This window comes from Gambusia affinis, linkage group LG03 (assembly GCF_019740435.1).
Source record: "Gambusia affinis linkage group LG03, SWU_Gaff_1.0, whole genome shotgun sequence".
Classification (NCBI taxonomy): domain Eukaryota; kingdom Metazoa; phylum Chordata; class Actinopteri; order Cyprinodontiformes; family Poeciliidae; genus Gambusia; species Gambusia affinis.
The window spans coordinates 15,230,724-15,249,813 of NC_057870.1; the positions used below are offsets into that span (position 1 = coordinate 15,230,724).

The 19,090-nt window shown below is 39.6% G+C and overlaps 2 protein-coding genes across 3 annotated transcripts in view; one reads left to right on the plus strand and one right to left on the minus strand.

Moving 5' to 3' along the window:
- thbs4a (thrombospondin 4a) lies at positions 1–12,437 on the plus strand. 2 transcript variants are annotated; one of them, XM_044107758.1, is made up of 23 exons: positions 8–1,379; positions 2,150–2,347; positions 2,429–2,676; positions 2,757–2,859; positions 2,937–3,028; positions 4,475–4,526; positions 4,630–4,829; positions 4,916–5,053; positions 5,142–5,222; positions 5,298–5,450; positions 5,539–5,643; positions 5,725–5,832; positions 6,099–6,258; positions 7,023–7,141; positions 7,220–7,272; positions 7,342–7,426; positions 7,516–7,612; positions 8,932–9,110; positions 9,255–9,303; positions 9,419–9,615; positions 9,689–9,861; positions 10,505–10,644; positions 10,741–12,437. In XM_044107758.1, exons 1-23 carry the CDS (start codon positions 1,307–1,309, stop codon positions 10,785–10,787), a joined length of 2,850 nt encoding a protein of 949 aa, XP_043963693.1. In that variant the 5' UTR covers positions 8–1,306; the 3' UTR covers positions 10,788–12,437. The 2 variants fall into 2 exon arrangements, with proteins under 2 accessions (XP_043963685.1, XP_043963693.1); XM_044107750.1 differs by having other exon boundaries at positions 1–1,379; positions 5,539–5,832.
- serinc5 (serine incorporator 5) overlaps positions 11,885–19,090 on the minus strand; it is a 20,938-nt gene continuing 13,732 nt past the window's right edge. Inside the window, exons 5-12 of the mRNA XM_044107772.1 lie at positions 18,531–18,624; positions 17,738–17,949; positions 16,348–16,440; positions 15,291–15,417; positions 14,310–14,379; positions 14,080–14,116; positions 13,618–13,762; positions 11,885–13,385 (exon numbers count right to left, since the gene is read on the minus strand). Of these exons, the coding sequence (XP_043963707.1) occupies positions 13,241–13,385; positions 13,618–13,762; positions 14,080–14,116; positions 14,310–14,379; positions 15,291–15,417; positions 16,348–16,440; positions 17,738–17,949; positions 18,531–18,624 (923 nt within the window). The 3' untranslated portion in view covers positions 11,885–13,240. The remainder of the gene's footprint in view (positions 13,386–13,617; positions 13,763–14,079; positions 14,117–14,309; positions 14,380–15,290; positions 15,418–16,347; positions 16,441–17,737; positions 17,950–18,530; positions 18,625–19,090) is intronic.

The following is a 19,090-nucleotide window of genomic DNA, read 5'->3' on the forward strand; positions in this document are numbered from 1 at the left end:
ATTACAGCTGTGGCTGAGTCGCTTTCTTCTACTGGAAGATGAACTATGGTCTCAAGTTGGTTCCAAACTTGGGATATTAAACCATCTATGGATGCTTTAACATCTCCATAGCTTTATCCCTCACCTAGCTGCTGATCCTGGTCTTTAAGATGCTGTTTGTTCAATAATATTCTCTATCAAACCTCTGAGTGTTCACAATTTATACTGAGATTATATTTTAGGGTCCGAAAACCAAAGCACACTACACTTTTCAGAGTTTTATTTGGAAAAAGGAATTTTGAAAACCATGAACACTTTTTCTTCAACTTCAACATTATATTCTACATTGAATAGGTCTATATAAATCCCAACATAAATTCAGTAACATAATAAATCTTGAAAGCATTGAAGGGGTTTGGATACTTTGCAATGCACTTCGAGTTTTATCCCACAGCTGATATAATGCTGAAGTTTGCCAGCCGTTTGGTCAGAGTCCAGAGAGCCAGACTCAGCCGGATGTTCAATGGAAAAAACTCCCAGGAATGGTAAATGTCTCTCTCTGACTTAGACAAAACAGCTGTTAAAATATACTTGAGGTCAGTAGAGAAAGCGTGAACCAGACATCGATTGTTCCATATTTCCACTCAAGTCTTTCCCTGTTTGTCCTGCTTTTCCTGCAAGCCTGCACTAGATTAGAGAAAAAAGGGCTGCAGTGGCATGTAGAGAACATTACCTGGAATCATAAGGAGACTGAAAACATCTGCCTTAGATTTATACACATCAGCAGGCTGTTAAAATTTTACCCAAGGGGATCACATCCATTTCTGAGACAAAGTTTCGCAATACCTGGGAAAAATGACAATTTCCAGAATATACATTTTTTTTTCAGATGGATGGGTTTGTTAAAAGAAGTTTTAAAATGTTTCATTTTAAAATACAAGACACACAAAACTCAAGAAATTATATGTTTATCTTGCACTGAATATGCTCATTAGAACAAAAAATTCACCCATGCAATGGAAATAATAACTCCAGAGCCTTGTTTTGCATTCAGATGTTTGCAATTATTGTAATGGTGATGAAATTCTGACCAAACTGTATACATAAGACAGTACAGAGAAGCAACTCCCCAGCAATTATAACCAAACACCAGTGCTCACTTACAGTGCCACCAGTGAGCAAGGACACTCCCCTTTACTTTAAAAGCTGTGTCTGTGGACATAAAAACAACATCTTACCTCTGCCTTGTGAGATTTGTCTGTTCACCTTCATCTGTCGACAGGAGACTTATGAAATCTTTTCTCGAGGTGTGTGCTTGGTGACTGGAATGTGTTTTAAAGCAGCAGCTCTATGGCTGGTGCTGCAGCAACTGCTGCTCACTGTCGCAGCTCAGGGTATTGGTAAGTACCGCTTCTGCTCTCATGGAAAACATATTAGAGGGTGAACTTAAAGCAAGTTTCTCCCCGAACTTTAGAGTTTGATGTTGTGATGTAATGACAAACCGACCTAAACGAGATAGTTTAGGGGAGTACTTTACTGAGATCTAAGCTTTCCCGCAGTCTGTATTCAACTTTTTTCATTCAACTTTGTGTCACTTTGTTTTATTCTCTGAATCCGTTATTTGTGTTTGTGCATGTAAGTGCAGAGCACAGAGGTTTGGCCCAGTGGACAGAGTTTACTGTGGTTTTATAAGAACACAGCAGGATGCTAACATGAAAGTTCATTTGCACACACAAACATACAGTATATGCACGCACATCACAACACAGTGACTCAGGAGTAGTAATTGAACTACCCCACTTAAAGTCTGCAAGGTGGAGCACTTTACCTTCATCTGCTCCCTACTGAAAACATTAATGTGATCTATGGAGATTTCACTTTCTGAAGCAGTGCATACTTATAAATTGTTTTAATTTTAAATTCTCTTACACATAGACATCTGAAAAGCTTGGTATACATGTGAAAACCTCTCTGAAGCTGAAGTGGAGATTAAAGACGCCACACATGTATCCAAAGCTGAATTATGCACTACAGTAGTTTGTGTTTACAACATGCCATCCCACTAAATTACACTGAAAAAGGATTAATAAGCTGTTTGGTCCCTCTAACTTACTGCTTTGGTGTTATTCTATGCACAACCCACTCCTCTAACAGCTCTCTCCTGTGTTAGTCTACGACCTGCTGGTGTCTCCAGACTGCCTGCCAGACTTGCTCCAAGGAAGCCTGAAGAACAAAGGCAGGGATGAGGCGTTCCTCCTCTCCTCCTTCAGGCTCCAGAACAGGGCCCCCACCTCTCTGTTCAGTGTGCTTAACCCCAAGGACAACAACAAGTACCTGGAGCTCAGTGTGCAAGCCAAACTGAGCAAAGGTGGGTTTGTTCTGCCAACGCTTCGTTGTTCTGTGAGTCCAATCTGGTTTTTAATGTTTCTGTTTGTCTCTCCGTCTCCAGTGACGCTTCGTTACCAGAAGACCGACGGCAGGTTTGGGACCACCAGTTTCAACCACGGATCCCTGGCAGATGGACGGGAGCACCACGTCATGATGCACGCCAGCGGCCTCCAGCGCGGCCCACCTCGCCTAAACATCTACGTCGACTGCAGGCTCGCTCATACTGTGAATGACCTGCCGGCCGCGTTCGGGTCACTCCCACCTGGGCCCAACAAGGTGGCACTGAGGACCCTGCAGTCAAGTGGACAGGTGAATGAGAAATCTGTGGTGAGAATGTGGCTCTGGACGTTCTGCGGGCTTTTATGCGCACTGTTTTATTTCTCTTTTAGGATAATCTGACAGACTTGAAGTTGGTTATTGAGGACACCATCGACAACGTGGCCACCCTGCAGGACTGCAGCATGGAACCTACAGAGTCTCTGCACCTGCTGGGTGTGTTGACATGAGCCCGTGTTGTCCCAAATTGGTTGCATCTGAGAGTTTTTATGCTGATTTACAACTTTGCTCAGGTTTCCAGGGAGGCCGGGTGGTACAGAGTCAGACCACCATGCAGGAGCTGAAGAGCATGCTGTCTGAGATGAGGGAGCTGCTCCACAAGCAGGTTATGTGTTCACTGTCTGCACTTGTCAGTCTGTTTCTAATTCATGGAAAGGGAGGAAACTCTCAGAGTTGCTCTGAAGTAAAGTAAAATGGATCACAACGGAGAGTAGTTTTGAGGGAATCGTACTGGAAGCTGCTGAAGGTTAGAAGTTTTCTGGTTTCCCAGGATTTATTTTCAATTCGGTTACTATGGAGATCCAGATATGCTGCAGTTTAATAAAGAAAAATATATTTAAACAATAGTTTATTACATGTATGAATACTTTGATTTAAATAATAATTGTATTTATAAAAATCATGTATAATTACTACACTATTTGATCTTATGTGTGTAAGCTGTAGATTCAGTAAGATATTAATTATTTTTTTTCTCTGAATCTGTCCCATCAGACTCAATGAGCTAATACAGTTTAATCAATTAGATGTTAGGGGCTGTGTAAGGAGCCACAGTAAAAGTTAGTCACAGTTTTATCTGTGCATTATTTATTGTTTTTAACTTAAATGAAAACAAAATTGAGTGTAAATAACTTTATAAGAGAATTAATCAGATTTTCATTTCTTTATTGATACATTTTGGAACATTTTTTGTTTCTGTTTATTTATTACATGTTAATAAGTGAACAAAGCCTTAGTTAACCTAGAAAAGCATAACCTAGCATTATAGTACAAAAGTGGTATCCTCCTCATTTATTAGCAACTCTGGTAAAATAATCTCATCCTTTGTTGCAGTAAAAAAGGTTAAACATAAGATATTTCTATTAATTTTTTTTTTCAATTAAAACCAAACTCATTGGAACACAAAACAATCCTGTGTTACACAAACAACTGAAGGACTTTTTAAAATAATTTATAATTTTTTTTTTTAAAGTTAAACGATGTAAACAAATTATTAATTTGCTTTCTTTTATTTCCTGTTTCCCTGGTGGGGAAAGTGATGCAGAGGCCAATATTTATCAGCCACTCTTCAAAATCAGAAAGACAAGAGCACATGCAATTCTTCCATCTTTGCATCCAAATATTAAAAAAGATAAAACCAATTGGGGCTAAAACAAACAAGACCTCACCCAAGACCATCTCATACACAGTGAGGTTGGTAAAAATTATTTAAAGAACTTTAAAAAAAAATAAAAAATACAAAAAAAATGATTCAAGTTTTGGCTGTTGAGGCAATAGGCGTGTTAGGTTCATTAAATGTGGAGGATGCTTAATTACCAAAACACCTCCCAATACTTGATTAATGAGCAACAGTGAAATATATAGAGATTTTCCCAGAGTTCATTTTATGTAAAAAACCACCATGGATAAAAGATTAGAATATCAGACAGTGAGGCAGAAACATCCTGCTGTTTTTTAGGTTGAAAATCAGATATTTAAGATGTCATCATTCAAAATTTCCATGATTGCTGAAAGATAACATTGTAACAATGTTCATGATGCTCTGATGTAGATTAAGGAAACAAACTTTCTGAGGAACACCATTGCTGAGTGTCTGGCTTGTGGTAAGCAGTACAAAAAAAAGGTCTTCCTACTTGTATGCAGTGTTTAAACTCTGTTGAAACAAGAGACATTTACTTTTTTCTGTTTTCATCCATGCGCCCACAGGACTCGGAGGCAGTCCCACCAACCCTGTCCCAGGTCCGAGTCCTGAGCAGGTGGTCTTTCCTTCCCATCTGACTGGGTGCCCACCAGGGACCTGTTTCAGACAGAACATGTGCATTTCCTCAGAGTCAGGGGGCTTCCAGTGTGCCCCCTGTCCCGATGGATACACAGGAGACGGGGTTCACTGTGACGACGTAGATGAGGTATGGATTACGCTTTTTAATTAGCACTGCAGCACATGGCAGTGCTCAGCTTTTCATTATCTTTCTTCTCTGTTTTTGAGTTTTAGTGCAGCTTTAATCCATGTTTCCCTGGCGTCCGCTGTGTGAACACCGCTCCTGGTTTTCGCTGTGAGAAATGCCCTGTGGGATACACAGGATCAGAGATCAATGGCGTCGGAGTGTCTTATGCCAAATCACACAAACAGGTCTAACGCAGCCCTGTATATTGTACATCTTTTAATTCACAAAAATACACTTCCTAGTGTTTGTTTTTGACATTTCCTCCTCTCCCAGGTGTGTGAAGACTTAGATGAGTGTCTGGGCCCTCCTGAGAACGGAGGCTGCACCCCCAACTCCCTCTGCTACAACACTATTGTAAGACCCCTTTATGTACAGTGTCCCATTGTAATAGATGAGGACAGTTTCCTCTGACTGTGTCGTCCTCCTCAGGGCTCCTTCCGATGTGGAGAGTGTAGGGCTGGTTTCACTGGCGACCAGTTGACAGGCTGTCATGGCACCAGACTGTGCCCCAATGGTCAGCCGAACCCTTGTGACGTCAATGGGGAGTGCATTGTGGAGAGAGACGGAAGCATTAGTTGTGTGGTATGTATTCCCAACAGGCATCGATGTAAGAATATGTTTGCCACTGTAATACGTTATGATAAACTTTTTGTTGTTGTTGTGATCTTAGTGCGGTATTGGTTGGGCTGGTAATGGTTACGAATGTGGGAAGGACACAGATATTGATGCATATCCAGACAATAGTCTTATGTGCAGAGAAGACAACTGTAACCAGGTACTCCATTCCTACATCCTCCTCCCATACTCACGTTTAACCCAAGCTTGCATCAGAAACTATTTTTTGTGTGTTTTCCAGGACAACTGTGTGTTTGTGCCCAACTCTGGCCAAGAGGATGCAGACAGGGACGGGTCTGGTGACACCTGTGATGATGATGCAGACAATGACGGCATCATTAACGTAGATGTAGGTGACTTAGCTCATCATATGTACAGTAGATTCGGTGCCTTTCAGAATGATATTTGCACCTTGAATTTTAATATTTTGTGAGTTTACAACCATAAATTTGAGTGTGGCTTTCCCATTTCTGCTGAAGTAAAGCATTCCTACAACATGATGCTCTCACCACCATGTTTCACTGTGGGGCTTGGCATGCTTTGGGTGTTTTGTTAGAGCATTTTTAGCTGTGTGTAACATGTGTTATAAAGAAAAAATGAATTTGTCTGTCCCAGGATAACTGCTGGCTGGTCCCAAATGTCGACCAGAAGAATAGTGATAAAGACATCCATGGCGACGCCTGTGATAACTGCAAAACAGTCCAAAATCCCTCACAGAGGGACACGGACAAGGACGGACTGGGAGACGAATGTGATGACGACATGGACGGAGACGGTAAGGGTGTGAATAATTAATTTGAAAGCTGTTAATCAGATCAGAGTTTAAGTTTTTATTTTACATGTGGTCAGATTATGGAAAGTGGCCTTTCCCTGGTTTTATTGCCTAAATTAGTTCAAAAGAAAAGAGGAACCAAGAGTGAAAGCAGTCATCTGATAAAAGCATTACCGGTCAGAGAGGATTTTCCAGAGTGCAGTCTGTCTGGACATAAGAACCTTCCTGTTAGGAGGATACAGACGGGAACATTTGTTATTGCCTTTCTGTGAAAAACATCCCCCTGCTTCTTTAGTGTCTGTTTCAGTCAACATCTTCTGCCTGTTATATCTCTGAGTTTCAGGATATATTAATACAGAGCAGTGTTGGATAAAAAAAGAAACTCCAACTGCTCTACTAAATGTTTTTCCCGGAAACTTTTCCCTCATACCTTGATCTGTGTTTGGTGGGAACTCTTATTAACTCTGGTGGAAAATTCTTGCCTTTTGTGTTTACCTATTGTTCGGTGTTGGGCTTGGCGGTTCTCCCTCATCTTGATCATTTGGTAATGTTTTCAACTCTGTGGTCAGATTGCTGAGAACTAGCTCATGTCTGTCTCGTCATTTAGATAATTTTTTCCGTGGCGAGCCATCGCCAGGAGCTGGGGTTTTTTTCACTGGAAACTATTTCACCATCAATTTGAAACAAACGCTGCCATCTGGTGATGCATTCTTACTGCCCTGTAGGGTACATCCAACCAGTCCCTGTGTTTTTAATCATGTTTCCAGGCTTGAAAAATGTTCTTGACAACTGCCAGCGAGTCCCGAACCCAGATCAGGCAGACAGGGACAATGACGGCGTAGGGGACGCGTGTGACAGCTGTCCTGATGTGGCCAACCCTAATCAGGTAACAATAAAACACAACTAGAGAGATTTCTCTTCCATGTCACCAACATCCAACTGAGTTTGTGCCACTCACCTGCAGTCGGACTCAGACGATGACCTAGTAGGAGATACCTGTGATGACAACATAGACAGGTACACTCTGCATTACTGGCTGATTGTCTTTCTTTTTTTTTTTTACCTGTTTTTTTTTGTTATTGCCAGTGACGGTGACGGTCACCAGAACACGAAGGACAACTGTCCCACTGTCATCAACTCGTCTCAGCTGGACACGGACAAGGATGGAAAGGTTTCATCTAACTCTTTATACACCTGGTGAAAATCGCCGATTCATATCACTAATGTAGAGAGAACCAATCTGCAGTTTCTTTTTTGCAGGGAGATGAATGTGACGACGATGATGATAATGATGGCATACCAGACAGTGAAGATAATTGCAGACTGGTTCCCAACTCAGATCAAAAGGACTCAGACAGTTTGTGTTCTTTTTTTATTTTATTTTTTATTGTACAGTTTAGTGGAGAAGTTTGCATACAGTCATCATCTGAAAAATAATGCTTGATCCATGAAATGACTGCTTATCATGCAAAAATTAGGTCTGAATATGATGGACTTTTTTCACCCATTTAGAATCAACATCCTCAGTTACATTTGGACAAATGTCCCTTAGCAAGATACAGAGGAACTGCATGTGTTTTGTGGCTATAAGAAAATATTTAGATCTTAGTTAAATGAGGTTGGTTTCCAGGCATGGACTTAGCTTTGAAACATAGTCCACAGATGATCAACCAGGGTTGAACTTGGAGCCACTGCAACAGCTTAATGTAGACTGATTTATCCATACCAAAGATTTTGTAATTCCTCCAAGGAAACTTTTTGTCATCCTGGCCAAAAAGTGAATTCTTTCCCCCCATCTGATCATATTTAGCTTGTCCATGAGATCAGCGCAAAATTTCAGTGTAGCTTGAACATTTATTCTTTTTCAGGGAGTTTATTCTTGTTCTGTATGACATAACATGTCGACATAAAACTTGCTTCACTGTAGACAGCGATACTCGTGTTTAAGCACTTCCAGTTCATGAAAACTTAGGTTGTTTCTGATCACTCTAACGAGTTTTATTTCATGTGGGCCAGACACTTGGGGTCAGGTGAAACTTAGGCACAGTTGGATGTACCAACAATGCAGTGATACCAAACAGACCTTAACACTGTAAAACTGACCTGCTTTATCGAGTTCAGAACCAGTTTTGATGTTTGTTTGGGATCTTTCTCCTGTTGGATCACCACATTGTGTTCACATTTTACCTTCCAGTTGGCGATCTGAGGTGAAGTTGAAAACCTTGTAAATTCTCCTTCTGTACCATACAACAGTAAAAAAAAAAATCCCACAGCATAATGTTGTCAACACCGTGCTGGATACTTACAAAGGACCTTGGTCTATGACTCCCCCAATGTCCACAAAACCGATAGGATTTCTCTGTAACTTACTAAATATATATACAATATTTATTTGTAGTAAATATATATACAATATATACGCACCCTGAGTGTGTATAAATTGGAATTGGTGTGTATCATTTGGACCAACCGTGGATTAAATAAAATCCACAATAAACCGAAACTTGAAGTCATATGTTGTAAAACCATCCACTTGAATACAAGAATACCTCAAATGAGTCACTATAGGCCTGAGGTTAATTTAACATTCATACCCACAGTAATTTGTAAATTTCTGAGTGTAATTGTTCAGTTTTAGCTTATCTATTACAACCAAACTCTACCGATGTATTTTAGTGGACAAAGTTGGAGATGCATGTGAGGGAGATTTTGACAAGGACAACGTGATTGACATCATCGACCACTGCCCTGAGAACGCTGAGGTCACGCTGACCGACTTCAGAGCCTACCAGACCGTGGTGCTGGACCCAGAGGGAGACTCACAGATAGATCCCAACTGGGTGGTACTCAACCAGGTCAGCAATAAGATTCATCTTACCTTTCGTACCTCAGACTTTTAAGCCCATTTGCAGTGGATTTTCCTCCAGAATGTCTTTCCTCATCAAAGCTCTTTCAAATTATTTTGTTACACCTTATAGACTGCATGTTTCCTCTTCCAGGGTATGGAGATAGTCCAGACCATGAACTCTGATCCTGGCCTTGCTGTTGGTAAAAACTTGAGTATCTTTGTTTTGTCGTGTCCAGTTTTACAATAACTCCAGCTATTTCCCATCTCCCTACATGGATCCTCTGATCCAAGATGTTTGTCTATGTGCATCTCCAGGCTATAAAGCCTTCAGTGGCGTTGACTTCGAGGGAACTTTCCACGTGAACACAGTGACGGACGATGATTATGCTGGTTTCATTTTTGGCTACCAGGACTCGTCCTCCTTCTACGTAGTGATGTGGAAACAGACAGAGCAGACCTACTGGCAGGCCGCGCCCTTCAGAGCTGTCGCTGAACCAGGAATACAATTGAAGGTTTGCATGACGTCTGTTTCCATCGGTTTGACCGAGTCCTCCTTGATCCTACATGGCTCTTCTTCTTCAACAGGTGGTGAAGTCTAAGACAGGTCCTGGTGAGTACATGAGGAACTCCCTGTGGCACACAGGAAACACGACGGACCAGGTGCGTCTTCTGTGGAAGGACCCCAGGAATGTCGGCTGGAAGGACAAGGTTTCCTACCGCTGGTTCCTCCAGCACAGACCGCAGGTCGGATACATCAGGTACAAGCAGGCATGATCCATCAAACATACTTTAAACACAGTTTTAGTGGAAGGCTAACCTGCTGTCATTGTTGATGTGAAATTCATTTTCATTTTGGGTTTTTCCATCAAAATCTGTAAACACAATCATATGCTTTACCACTCTTAATTTGAAAGTAATTTGGATTGTAAACCCAAATGGTAAATCGGTAGCAAATCACAAACAGCGTCTCGTGAAATTCAACACAGCGTCACCTGGGAGAGTCACTTTCTATTAGCATCAAGGAGATTATTCTTTCCAAATGTGGAATCAACGACAAAGAGTGTCTGCATAATGTAAAATGTGATGCGAATGAAATGAAACATTTTCCAATATCCAGTCAGGTTTAGGTTACACGCTTCTTCATTGCTACAAAAGATTGAAGTTAGAGTTCAACTTACATTTTAGGGGGTTAATGCATTAATATCAACCTTTGTGTAAAATTTAACCAAGAGATAATTCACAATAAATTATCATGCGGAAAATTTTTGTGTTTAAAGATAGAATTGTTTCTTTGGCATCATTTAAAAAAAAAAAAAATCAACATATAATCCCAACATTGAGAGAATTGATATTTCTGACCAGAAGTGGCTTGTTTTTGTTGATATTTTATGTTTTACTCAGAGCTCGTTTCTTTGAGGGGTCCAAACTGGTGGCGGACACCGGGGTGATCATTGATACCAGTATGAGAGGTGGGCGACTGGGTGTGTTCTGTTTCTCTCAGGAAAACATTATCTGGTCCAATCTGAAGTACCGCTGTAACGGTGAGTGGCTGGTAACTGATAACGCTCTAGTAAATGAAAATGAAAGCTCTGATTATAGAAGTGAGATGTTTTTTTTTTCTCTTTTTCCTCCTTCAGACAACATTCCTGATGACTATCAAGAGATGGAAGGGGTAGAACACTGAAGGGGGATTTTACCACAAAGAAAGACGCTGAGATGTGTTGCTGTGGTAGGTCATAGGTCAGAGGACAGAGGACAGCGGAAGTGTTGGAAGAAAAAGAAACCATTTCAGTGATGGCGTTTAGAGGAGCAGAACATCGTGTTTTATATCCTTTGTTGATTCAATAAGTAAACCAGCAGTTTTTTCTCGTGTTTATGCAATATATCTTCAGTTTATTAGTGCTGCTCAAACATAATAAGTTTTCAATTAATATTTCTTAAGTATAATAAAAGCTGCCAAATGTAAAAATGTTTTTTTTTTTTACATATTTGTTAAAACTGTTACCATGTTGTGACAGTATAAAATGAGGAAGCTCCATTTTTTTCACAGATTATCTGTCTTATATTGTCACGACAAAGTGAGTTTTAACAAATATGTAACAGGGTTTTTGTTTTTGTTTTTTAAATAAAAGTTACATACGGCAACTTTAAGTAAAATGAATCTAGAAAACTACACACTTTTAAGTAACTTTTAATCTCTGGAATGATGACAACTAGATGAATTGCTTGCTTGAGCTCCAAATTTCAGTTTTAGGTTACACTATGTAGGTACACTCACTCATATTCAATTAAATGTCTCTAAGAAAGCTTCTGGCATAATTTAGATGGACACTGACATCTCTTATCAGAACTGGTAGCAAGTGGAGGAAATTTCTGCATCTATGAGTTTAAAGTTTCTCTCCTGACTCGAATTAAAAAGCGAAGTAGAGCAAGTGCAGGTTATAATTTGTTGTATATTCTCCTTAACTATGGACTCGATATGCAGCTTGTCCTCAAGAGTTGTGCGTTCTGACCCTGTTTTTAACAATATTTAATTGACCTTGTGTGACCTAGATAAAATCCACGATGAATTAAAATTTATTGAAGTTGTTGTATAATGAATAAAGGCCCTAAATTACTGTATGTGTCATCTGAACTTTTCTACCGATCTGCATGCAGAAAACAACATCTGATGGCATGTTATGTATGTTTTATTGAAACAATGTGCGCATCATGACACCTACAACGTTGTATTTCAAACATTTTGGTCAAGTTACCGTCAGTCAGAAAACTTCGCTTACGGTGGTTTTCAATGTCTTTCTTTATTGATTTTTTTTCTCCCTGTTTCAAAGCACCATTAAATTTCTACATTCACATTAATCACTGAAATGCAGAAACAAATGAATATCAGAAGAGTTTACAATGAAGCATACTTTCAAAATAAAATGCCAGCTCTGTTGCTATGTATAATTCTGTCTCCTTTTTCAAAACATGTTAAGCGAGCGATTGGACGACGAAAAGATTGAAGGAACTGTTCAGCACAAGCAAACAGCTTTGCAGGGTGATGTCATTTTTTATTTTTTTTTTCTATAATACAATTTAACTCGGCTGTAAATTCAACATCCAGTGTCGAATAAATCCCTTTTGACATCAGCTGTGCTGGCTGTTTCGTAGACATCATGATGACGAAGAAGCTTAAAAACGTTTAACAGTGATTACATAAGTCAGCAAATACATAATGTTTATAGTTGTATCTTTTTCTGCAACAGAGCAAACAGTGTGAGCAGTTCTGCTGGCTACCTTTGGCAAATGCAATGTTGATTCAGTGGAGCTCTTCCAGAGAGGTGGCACTTTACAGATATAAAACCTCCTGCCATGCATGACAATGACTGGAAACACACAGGTGAGATGGATTTTCTCTAAGAAAGGTTTCGGCTCAAAGGGAGCACTGGCGATAGTAAAACTTTACCCTTGTGATCTAAGTGGAAACTTCACAACAGTGGGTGTCTAATAACAACTTGTTCTATTGCATAGAAAAACTACAAAACACAAAATATAACAAATCACAACACATAAGAGCTTAAACATAAGCCTGAGGAATGAGTTTTTAAACATTGTTAAGAGGCCAAACCTGCTCAATTCACACCATAGTTCTCCTTTCATTCAGGATTAAATAAATACATCTTCTGTAACGTCTCTCCAACTAAATGTCTCCCACAACATAGAAACCTTTGCTACAACTTCATGATGGTTTGATTTCACAGAACTGAAGCATCTGGCTGAGATTATAAAAAGGAAAGCGCAATAAAATAAAAACAAAGTCTGATAATACAACAAAAATCCACTTCGGAGAATCTACAAAGGCTCAATGGTTTTCAATGTAACTCAACTCCAGGTATTATTTTTGTAACTCCAGACCTGTAGGAAATACAAAGACAGTCAGTGGTATTAAAAGAGTTAAAAATGACCATCATTGTATAATCCAGCTTAATTTTGTAAAACAAAGACTGTAACACATAAAACAAAAAGGCGACAGATAATCCTCCACTCTGAATGTTGGGGGCAGCGTAGGGCTGTGTTTTAAGGGCAGGCCGGGGGTTTGCGGTGGTCCCTTAGCCTCATCCATCAGTGAAACGCAGGCTGAGAGAAGAAGGTGACCTAAGCCTCGAAGCGCTTCGGACACATCATGGGAGCGAGGAGCGTCATCATGTAGATGAAGAGGCAGACCCAGCAGGACACCACCTTGAGCCAGAACACCGACCAGCTGCCGTCCAGCAGCTTCTCAATCATATGGTCATCATAACTGGGAAAGGCAGAGGAACAGGAAAACCATAGGAACTGAACTTCAGATTTCAACCAGAGTAAAAGCTGAGAGACAATAAAATATGAAGTAGCAGATCAGAGGCAGTGGGTAAAAGAGTCGACGGTACAGTCCCCCGAGAAAACACGCGCAAAACAGGAAAAACTCATAAAGACACAAAAACAGAGCGCTGAAACTAAAACGAAAAAAAAAAAAAAAAAAGCTCATTACTTACTGGAACCAGTTGGTGATAGACATCATGACGTAAAGAGAGCCCAGGAAGAAAACAAAATGGAAGAAAGAATAGCAGTAGATGGTCCTTTCTTGCTCGTCGTACACCACGCTCTGTCCCGAGGTGGTCTTCTCCTCTTCATAATCCTCTGAAAAGGACAAAACAACAATCATGCATGAAAGGTGAGGATCAGCAGCGCATGTAAAGTTTAAAACGCCCGAATCCTTCATGAGAGGACTTGGTATTTCTAAGTGCATGTGTACTTCCAGCAGGTGGCAGTATGATCCAACACATGCTTCTCCCTCACTGGGATCCTGCTTTACTTTGTAACAATAACCTCCTAGTAACAGTGACATCATCTGTGTTTGCTGACCAATGCTTTCTCACCATCCTCAATCTAGCTGCACAGTAGCAGCTAGATTGTGGACTCTGACTGTGAAGGACAAATTATTAGACTTTCCTCACCTGTGTCATCTCCGAAGCAGAAGCAGCAGCGAGCTCTCTGTGGAGGAAAGAAAATGGTACTGCTGAGCTGGGACCAGATACGTGGGACAAAAACAGACGCCTCATGTACAATTTGCCACATGAGTCTGAAGCGAGTCGACGGGGGTTTTTCTGTCGCTGTGTTTTGTTACGAGCCTGTATTTTAATTTAGCTACACACACCCTGTGAGGTCTGAATATTTGTGTGTTTACCTCAGTTTCTGGCTCACAGTTCCTATAGACCCGGAGCGCTGCAGAGCTGCGCTTAGTGGTCGATGTTAAACTGAAGAAGGAGAGAAAAAGGGAACAAAAACAGAGAGAAAGGTTATAATTCCATTACCCTGTTTTTTTTTTTTTCTTGATAATTTGCCGTTTTAGCAGCCTGCGCGACCACAAGAGACAGGATGCCTCCAGTTGATGGGAAACACATGTGAACAAAGACATAGAGCCCCAGTTCGTGTCTCCCCCAGCTTTTTGCTCAGATACAGCCAACTGGATGGAGTCTTCCAGAGCCAGCCAATACAAACTGAGCTGCCTGTGTCGTTATCGTTTCTCTCATCGTCCTGAGCGCTCCTGAGGTTCAGTTGGGTTTCTTTAGATAAGCATCAACACTGCATGAATTCAGTGAAGACTCAGTTAAAAACGCATCTAGCTTTATTCAACCGATCCTCAGTCATTATTTTGCCGTGTGCATTAGTAAAAACGATGCGTCTGAAAAATCAGCACAAAGAAACAGGAAGCAAAACTTATCTAGAAACCTGCAAAGCAGCTTGTTCTTTCTGTTTGTCAGAAAAACAAGACTAAAGGCTGAGACGGGCCAGAGGTTTCCAGGAAAATACATGTAGACAGTCTGACTGTGTCATTTTGTTTTTTCCCTAGAAACAGATACTGAAACTACTGCAGTTACTTATTTAGCTGCCTCAGTTTATGATCTCATGTCAACATTTAGCTTAGGAATTAAGAAGCAGTTTACATGGAACAATGCCACAACACAGAAAATACACATCTTTCGACTGTGTTCACGTTTTTAAAGGGATTAATCTTAAAGTAAGATCATTAAAAGTGTTTTTATACCAGCTAGTGACGAGAGATTCTGTTAGAGATGAGTTCATCTTTAATGGAGTCTACAGCTCAGCATATGTTTACAACCGCTTCATTTTGTGACTGATAATATGCAATATGTTTGCTTCCTACCAGGAGTAAATGATGCAGGCAAACAGGATCACTGCTCCCAAAATGGTGACGATCTGCTTGTCACTTTCTGACCCGGAGTTGAAGGGAAAAACGCAGACAGTTTGGTTCACGCCATCGACTTCAATCACTAGCAGAGGAAAACATGTGGAAACACACATGTGAAAACTAAAACATATCTACAACCAATGAAGGATTCAAATGTAGAGTGGAACATTTTCATTTTATTACTTATATTATCATATTTATAAACATAAAACTGTGTCAGTGCAATGAATACGAGCTTAAGCTAATTATCAAATGCTAACCTAACTTGTGAATCAATTGACCTAAGTTAGTATTAATTACAGATTAATTAATTACAGACATTTACAGATTGTTAGTATTGATTACAGATTGTTACAGATTGTTAGTACTAATTAATTACAGATTGCTAGTATTGATCACAGATTGTTACACATTGTTAGTACTGATTACAGACGGTTACAGATTGTTAGTATTGATTACACATTGTTAGTACTGATTACAGATTGTTAGTATTAATTACAGACAGTTACAGATTGTTAATTTTGATTACAGATTGTCACATATGTCAGTATTTACTAATTACAGATTGCTAGTATTGATCACAGATTGTTACACATTGTTAGTACTAATTACAGATTGTTAGTATTAATTACAGACGGTTACAGATTGTTAGTATTGATTACAGATTGTTAGTATTAATTGATTACAGATTGTTGGTATTGATTACAGATTGTTACAGATTGTTAGTACTAATTAATTACAGATTGTTACAGACTGTTAGTATTAATTACAGACGGTTAGTATCAATTAATTACAGATTGTTGCAGATTGTTAGTATTAATTGCAGATTGTTAGTATTAATTACAGATTGTTAGTATTAATTGCAGATTGTTAGTATTAATTGCAGATTGTTAGTATTAATTGCAGATTGTTAGTATTAATTGCAGATTGTTAGTATTAATTACAGATTGTTAGTATTAATTACAGATTGTTAGTATTAATTGCAGATTGGTACAGATATGTCTGTTCTTACCTTCTTTTGGTTTGCTGGAGAAAGCGGAGAAGGTGAGGTACATGACGTACACGCTGATGACGCCGGGCTGCAGAAGCCCTGATCTGGGCTGCACTGCAGAAGCAAAAGCAAGAATAGACATTTTAATTAAATATTCAAATAGGTCTTTACAAAAGTATTCACCCCCACATTTTGTCACGTCTTAATCCTAATAAAAAAACCTCTGTGTGTTTTATTAGGATTTTAAGTCTTTGACAAACACTAAGTAGTGCATAACTGAGTTCCTTTAAATCAAGGCAAAAATCCCACCTGTTTAGAGTTGCCTTGATTAAAAATAACCGCAGCATTGATTAATATATTCTGATGATGGCATTCACAAAACGTAATGTTCGATGCTTGTTTTATGATTGGTTATTGCTGTTTTAACCTTGTTGCCGAAATGTGCTACGCAACTAAACTTAACTTGACTTAATTGCAAGTTGTGCTTGCCACCCTTAACTTGGGTATGTCTAAATAAAATCAAACACGTCACATAATTCATAAATGGTCCAACTGCGTATCTCTTAATCTCAGTGTAAATCCGGCTGAACTGTGAAGTCTCAGAGGTTTGTCAGAGAAGATTAGTGAACAAACAACACCAAGAAGACCAAAGATCACAGCAGAAGCATCGGGGACAAAGTTATGGAGAGGCTTAAAGCAGAGTTACGTTATATAATAATTTATTCAATATTTCAAAGCTTTGTTCAATTCATCATCAGAGTACTGCACAAGCTCAAACCTATGAAGACATAGCATCAACCTATTGGGGGCCCAGGCAAGGAGATTGTTTATTAGAAAAGCAGCCAAGAAGTCCCTGGTAACTCTGGAGGAGCTGCAGAGATGCACAGCTTAGATGTCAACAGAACAACTGTTGGTTGTACACTCCTCAAGTCTGGCCTGTAAGTCCAAATTTTGTACCACAAACAAGCAAATGCAAGCTGGTATGGCAATTAAAAAAATCATTGAATCCTTGAACAAGTGAACAGAACGAAGCCAGAAGAGGTTCTGTTTAGCAAAAGCTATATAGAAAACATCAAAGAAGGAGCTCTGGACAGAGAAGACCAACAATCTACGTTTTTGGATCCACACTATGCAACCTAGTGCAAGGCCAGACCTGAATCCAACTTAAGACATTTCACAGAACCTTTCGATCAAGTCTGACTATTTCACCCAACAATTATAGTTTCTAGATGTGCAAAACTGGCAGAGACACAGCCAAAACATTTCCATCTGTCACTGCAGCAAGTTCAAGAAATCAGAATATTTTAGCTACATTGTTTTTAGATATTTGGTTAATTCCTATGGTGAACTACATTACAACAAAAAACACTATTATAAATAATAAAGACTGAATTGTATTGAAGTTTCTTACATTTCTGTATGTAGGGGGAGATGGCGAGCAGGGACACAATCAAGCAGAGGCTGCCGTTGATGCCCAGAAAGATCTTGTTCAGAAAGCAGGCCTCAGGATGTGTGTAGTACACGCCCATGAAGACCACCGCTCCCACTGCGACGCTGAACAGAATCAGCGTCACCAACGCCAGCGCCGCGTACCACAGACGGTTATACTCCACACCTGAACTCCTGCAGGCGGAAACAGGAAGGGCGTCGGGAGGAGAAAGAGCAAAAAGAGGAACAGAAAAAACAACAGAATATCAACAAGGGAATACAAACTGAAAGAAAATAATTTAACAGGGGAAAAAAACAGGAGTGAAAATATACAAAAATACAACCCAGGAGTAAATGACCTAAAGGAAAATTCACAGGAAGGGAGACAGAGGAATGTGTGATGAGTTGCAGCATCACCCCGGAAACATGACAGGAAAGGTTTACAGCTACGCAGGTTCTTTCATTTCACTTTGTCTGGAAGTTTTACCTTTAATACAGCAGCATGAAGACAAGCAAAGCTTCACATTTTATTTCTTGTCGACTGAAACCTTCACACATCTTGGAAACAATCTACCACCATCCACCAGAAACTTTTCTGGAAGATGCATCTTTGCTGAACAATGCGCCCCATTAAAAAAACAAAGCTGTCAGTCTTCTTCTCTCGCCACAACTATTTTTTAAGAGCCTCCAAAGAGTAAATAACATTTTAGGGTTTTCTCTAACATATAAAGGTCGGCACTCATCTTTCAATGACGGCCACACTGTTCAGCTCTCACCAGTTTGTGTTCCATCTGTGAGCAAACTCCACCAGCAGCATGAGCTGGATCAGCAGGAAGATGGCTCCACCTGCAGCTCCAATGTAGCGCCACACTGTAACGGTAAACAGAGACCAGGACACATGTTGAAATGGTGACAAGATCACATTCTGAGCTCAGGTGAACTGAATAATAACAAATAAAGAGGCAGGGTTTGAAAGAATGGTCATTGTGGATCTAAATGCATCATTGCATCTCACTTAGAGGTATCAGAGTAGCGCTGAATATAAACTCACGCAATTTTTCTCATTTTATTGGTAAAAGATTTTGAAAATCCCACTTTCTCTATAACTACACTCTATTTCATGTTGATCTGCAACATAAAGTCACCATAAGACACACTGAGGTTTGTGGTTCTTAGATGACCAAATGTGAAGAAAAAATACTAAATATAAATGTTCTCCAAAACAAAAAATAGGGATGAAAAATAAAAAGTTATTTTTTTTATTTTAACTTTATACAACTGAGTATTTTCACATCCATGTCAGAAGTTAAATCTTTCTTTTTGCAGACTTTTAAAA

Excerpts from the sequence above, each read along its gene's own strand:
- thbs4a (XM_044107750.1), top strand. The coding sequence starts at position 1,307 with ATGTGTTTTAAAGCAGCAGCTCTATGGCTGGTGCTGCAGCAACTGCTG. Across the intron at positions 5,833-6,098 it reads ACGGCATCATTAACGTAGAT|GATAACTGCTGGCTGGTCCC; the intron begins GTAGGTGACTTA and ends TGTCTGTCCCAG. Across the intron at positions 9,862-10,504 it reads CCGCAGGTCGGATACATCAG|AGCTCGTTTCTTTGAGGGGT; the intron begins GTACAAGCAGGC and ends TGTTTTACTCAG.